A 4,676-nucleotide genomic window follows, 5' to 3' on the forward strand; every position below is an offset into this window, starting at 1 on the left:
CCTCCACCTTGATTGCCCGGGTAATGGTTGTAGCAGAGGTTTTTCCCTTAATTTCCTTTTCTTGAAAGAAAAAAAAAATATTGGACGGAGCGGGATGTGAAACTCTCACCACTATTGGTCTACAGTCTCTAGTCTATTGGACCAATATGGCGGGAAAATGTCCTTATGGTCCTTACAAGATATAAAATCCCTAACCCCTCTTTCTCTCCTTCTCTCTCTCCGAACCGCTCTTCCGTTCTTCAATCCCACACCCGCTTCACCTTTCTCTTCGACCTCTGAGCGCCCTAATCCACCTCGCCCGAAAAATTGGTACGTTTCTCGACATCCCACTTCCTATTTCTCGAAATCTGGGGTTCTTTCTGTTCTACTGCGAATTGATCCTTTTGTTTGCAATTATGTAATTGTCGATTAATTTTGTGCTTAATTTCTTGCTTTTAATTTTGGGTTTTGGGTGCAGAGGCTTTGGACCGAAGCAATCGGTTGTCTTTGTGAAGATGGACAGTGCATTCGAGGATGAGGCTGAGCACACCGTTTCGATCCAAGAGTATCTTAAGGATGTTGAGGAACAGGAACTGGTTTGCCTCTCTGATCATAATTAGTGGCTAATCTGTTCAAGTTTAACTGGCTGGAATTGATTAGTGCGATTAAATGGTTAATAATGTAGCAATTTTGTGTTTCTAGTGTTTTGAAATTGAAGACAATTCTGTGTTTTTTTTTTTTTTTTCTTGAGTAGAATTGTTATAATAGGCTAACTGGGTTGCAAATGGACAAGGAACGATTGGCATAACACTTGTGTAATTCAGCTCTCGAGGTTTCCTTTCAAGTTTGATGATTTTCTTTTAATATGAATTGACGAAAATTGTTTCTTGTAATGCAAAATAAGTATATGGTGAAAACGACACTTTTAAAAGACAATAAACTTTTTAAGGAGGGTTTAAGTTATGAAAAATTGCTACTTTTGAGGTTGTAGTTCTGTTGGGAAATTTTGATCTCAGCTTGGTAACTTAGTAGTCTAAGAGCTTGTCTAGAGTTTTAGCTAGGCGCAGAACAGCCTAGCTCACAAGTCTTAGGTAAGTTAACAACAGCCATGTGTGGTACTCTAGAGCAAGACGATTAAGTTATTGAAATGTTTAACTGAAGAAAGGGTTGGGACCCAAATATTTGATTTTATGAGGAATTACAAGATTATCATCTGAGGAAGGATTCAATGAAATATCAATGGATTCTGCAATAAAACATAAATCAGTAGTATGTCTGTTGGGAAATCTAGTCTTAATTCCACAACTCTCAGTCCCTCTACTTCTCAAATTGATTAAATGGATGTTTAGTCTTGGCTAATATAACTGTTGAGCTTCAAAACAATCCTGTTTTTTTTAATCAACAAGCCAAGACAAATCGTTCAAGGATCAGGACAAAAATCTCCCCGCACTCCTTTGTCTCACTTCATGGTCTTAAATTTGAACAGAATACAAATAACGAGTCACTAATTTATCTATTAATTCCTACTTTTGGTGTTTGATCACTCATAGGAAGCTGATTTGGTTTTGGGAGGCGACGAAGGCAAGGAGTGTACCTATAACAATGGTTATATGAAGAGGCAGGCAATTTTCTCATGCCTGACTTGCACCCCAGATGGGAATGCTGGAGTCTGCACAGCTTGCAGCTTGTCTTGCCATGATGGCCATGAGGTATTTTGATATCTTTTCCGGTATAAGCCATTATCTAAACTGAATAAAATTAAAGCTGGGTCATTTCTTTTGTGATGTGATTCCAAACTAGTTGCACTATTTGATTCACTCCAGTCTCCAACTGAGAAAGAACCTCATATTTACCTTGTTGGCTGAAGGGAGTGATTAATATCCTTACAGGGTTCACAATCTTTGTTTCCTCATTGGCTTGAAAGATTTTTGGTCTAAAAAAACAAAAAGGTGGTTAGTACCTTATGATAGAATATGAATTGATTCAAATTTAAGACTTAGAGAGTAACATAGATAATATGGAGCAAGACAGGTGGCGTTCATGAGGCTGGGTTAGAAAGCATCTTAGATGGTTGCCTCTTTCCCCTCTGAGTCTCAAAAGATACCTTTGAAGTTGAACCATTTGGTGTTCTTTCCATTCTTTCTAACCAAACCTAGTAGCTCTTGCTCCCCCATTTTAAAGTCGTTCAGATTTTTTTGTCTCCTTGATAGTTTCTACCTCTTGTGGAGAAAATGACATGTAATTTTGGGATTTGGGATTCATGGTGTTTTATATGTATTGCTTTATATTCTATACTTCAAAATTATTATACATTGATGTTTTAGCGCTTTTATTTGACTAGGTAATTCTATTTGATTTATCTTCCTATACCTAATGATGACCGTTATTGTTACTCGGAGCAGATTGTAGAACTGTGGACCAAAAGAAATTTTAGATGTGATTGTGGAAATTCAAAATTTGGAGAGTTCTTTTGCAAGCTTTCCCCAAATAAAGATATAGAAAATGTTGAAAATTCTTACAATCAGAATTTCAAAGGATCATACTGCACCTGCAGTCGCCCCTATCCTGATCCAGATGTTGAAGAACAAGTAGAGATGATACAATGCTGTGTGTGTGAAGACTGGTTCCATGAGGAACACATTGGTCTTGACTCTTCTGATGAGGTTGGTAGCTTGGGATACATGTTTGCCATGTTTCTGCTTCTTTGTATCATGTTGTAGGCTCTTGTTTTCTGCTTGTTTTGTATTATGTTGTAGGATTTATCTCAACATTATGTGCTTTAGTACCAATTAGCATAATGGCATTGGGCTTTGGGTATTGCTGTCATTTTGAACTGTGAATATTTAGATGTAACATAAAGTAAACTCATATTGATGAGTTTGTTGCAATTTGAAACATTGGATAGGCCTCAAAATTTCTCACTGTTGTGCTGATTAATAATTGGTAACATAGGATCTGATATTTTGGGGCTCATCCTATGCTGCTGCTGATTTACTATGCCAATGATATCAGATGACAAGCTTTATTCTGATACTGTTACTGATCAGTTATTTCTCCATCAGTGTGGAGGAAAATTGATCAACGTGATGGTAATTTTTGTATAGTTGTGTAGATCACCAACTTTTTAGCCACTTTAATTCTGAAGGTAGTTTCATACTTTTATACCTATGTATTTCTAGACGTTATGAATATTTGAAATTTTGTGTGAACGCTTATCTTACTATTTGTATATGGTTACAGTCTACATTGTTGCGAAAAAAGAAAAAAAAACAGAAATATCTCACCTCTCTCAATTGCTAAAGGCCACATCCCAACTTTTTAATTTTCAAATGCTGATATTCTATCCAAAGTACGTTGCTAACATCCTACTTGTCCCCTTATGCACTACAGATTCCAAGAGATGAGGAAGGTGAACCTCTTTATGAGGATTTTATTTGTAAGGGGTGCTCAGCAGTTTGCTCTTTTATAAGACTCTACAATCAAACCATCTTGGCATCTGGGAGCCAAAAAGATGCTCCCGTTGAGACTGCCAAGGATAAAAAGGTTTTGAGCGATATGCCTTTAGCTGGTAGATCTGGAAAGCTAGAGAATGATATTTCTCAAAGTTCTGATACTATTTCTGAACCTGTATGTGGTGGGGATAGCTTGCTCCTTGGAGAAAATTCTGGGAAGAATACAGATTTGGATCAATGCATTACAGATGCAAATGCACCTGTTACTTGTGTTATTGGAGTTAATCTGGTGGTTGCTTCCCCTGTTTTAGAGTGTAAGCCAATGTTTCTTCTGAAAAACTGGAGGGATGCACTCTGCAAGTGTGAAAAATGCAGTGAGTTTTATGAACAGAAGCATATTAGGTTTCTGCTTGACAAGGAAGACTCGATCATGGAGTATGAGAAAATTGCAAAGCAGAAGAGAGAGGAAAAATTGCAGCAACAGGAGGGGGCTGAGTTGACTATGCTCGATAAACTTGGCCATGTAGAGAAAATAGAGATTCTGAGTGGCATCGCAGACATGAAAGATGAGCTTCGTTCTTTCCTGGTAAATCCTTGATGATTATAAACTTTAATTTTGTTTCAAGTGTTGCTTTTATGATGTAAAATCACACAAGAGACCATTTTAGAATATGATTTTTTGTAAATACATGATTTTAAGTTCTGATCAAAACTATGCTTCCTAATTTTGCAGGGATCATTTGATCCATCGAAGACAATCACCTCTGCTGATGTCCACCAGATGTTTGAGAATCTAGCAAAGAAACGAAGGCGTGTAGAGTGAGTTATAACTGGATCTTTACTGCAGTCACATGCACTTGTTAAATTATTAACCTTGTATGGTTGCTATTGAAGTTAATCCTGGTTTCAGTAACATTAAAAAAGCCTGCGTAGCTAGGCAGAATGCTGTACTAGTATCAGTGTTGCTACCTTGCAGACTTATATCCTAACAAATTATGGTGTTTAACTTGAGGTGCTTATTTTCAACTGCCCGACACGCAATGCTTCTATAGGTAACTGGATCACGTAGTTTTCCATGATTGTGTTGCAATCTATGAGTTACCTTCCACTCTTCGCAGTATGAAATGTTAAAACATTTATGCATATTTTTTGGTATGTGCTTCGGACGGGTGCATGCGTTGGGGTGTTTTATTTAATCACGTGATTGTTCATGAAGCATGTGAAACTAAAGTAGGTTGCAGCACT

General features: G+C 37.3%; 1 protein-coding gene across 1 annotated transcript; it reads left to right on the forward strand.

Annotated features, from left to right (window-relative positions):
• Positions 1-4,457, forward strand: LOC125469396 (putative E3 ubiquitin-protein ligase UBR7). Its single transcript, XM_048566709.1, has 6 exons — positions 1-309; positions 458-575; positions 1,530-1,688; positions 2,382-2,642; positions 3,370-4,017; positions 4,165-4,457. The coding sequence occupies exons 2-6, from the start codon at positions 495-497 to the stop codon at positions 4,252-4,254; spliced, it is 1,239 nt and encodes a 412-aa protein (XP_048422666.1). The 5' UTR covers positions 1-309; positions 458-494; the 3' UTR covers positions 4,255-4,457.
• Positions 4,458-4,676: the final 219 nt, after the last annotated feature.

The sequence above is a fragment of a genome, unplaced genomic scaffold, assembly GCF_019419815.1.
Source record: "Pyrus x bretschneideri cultivar Hongxiangsu unplaced genomic scaffold, Pyrus_bretschneideri_v1 Contig42, whole genome shotgun sequence".
Taxonomy (NCBI): Eukaryota; Viridiplantae; Streptophyta; class Magnoliopsida; order Rosales; family Rosaceae; genus Pyrus; species Pyrus x bretschneideri.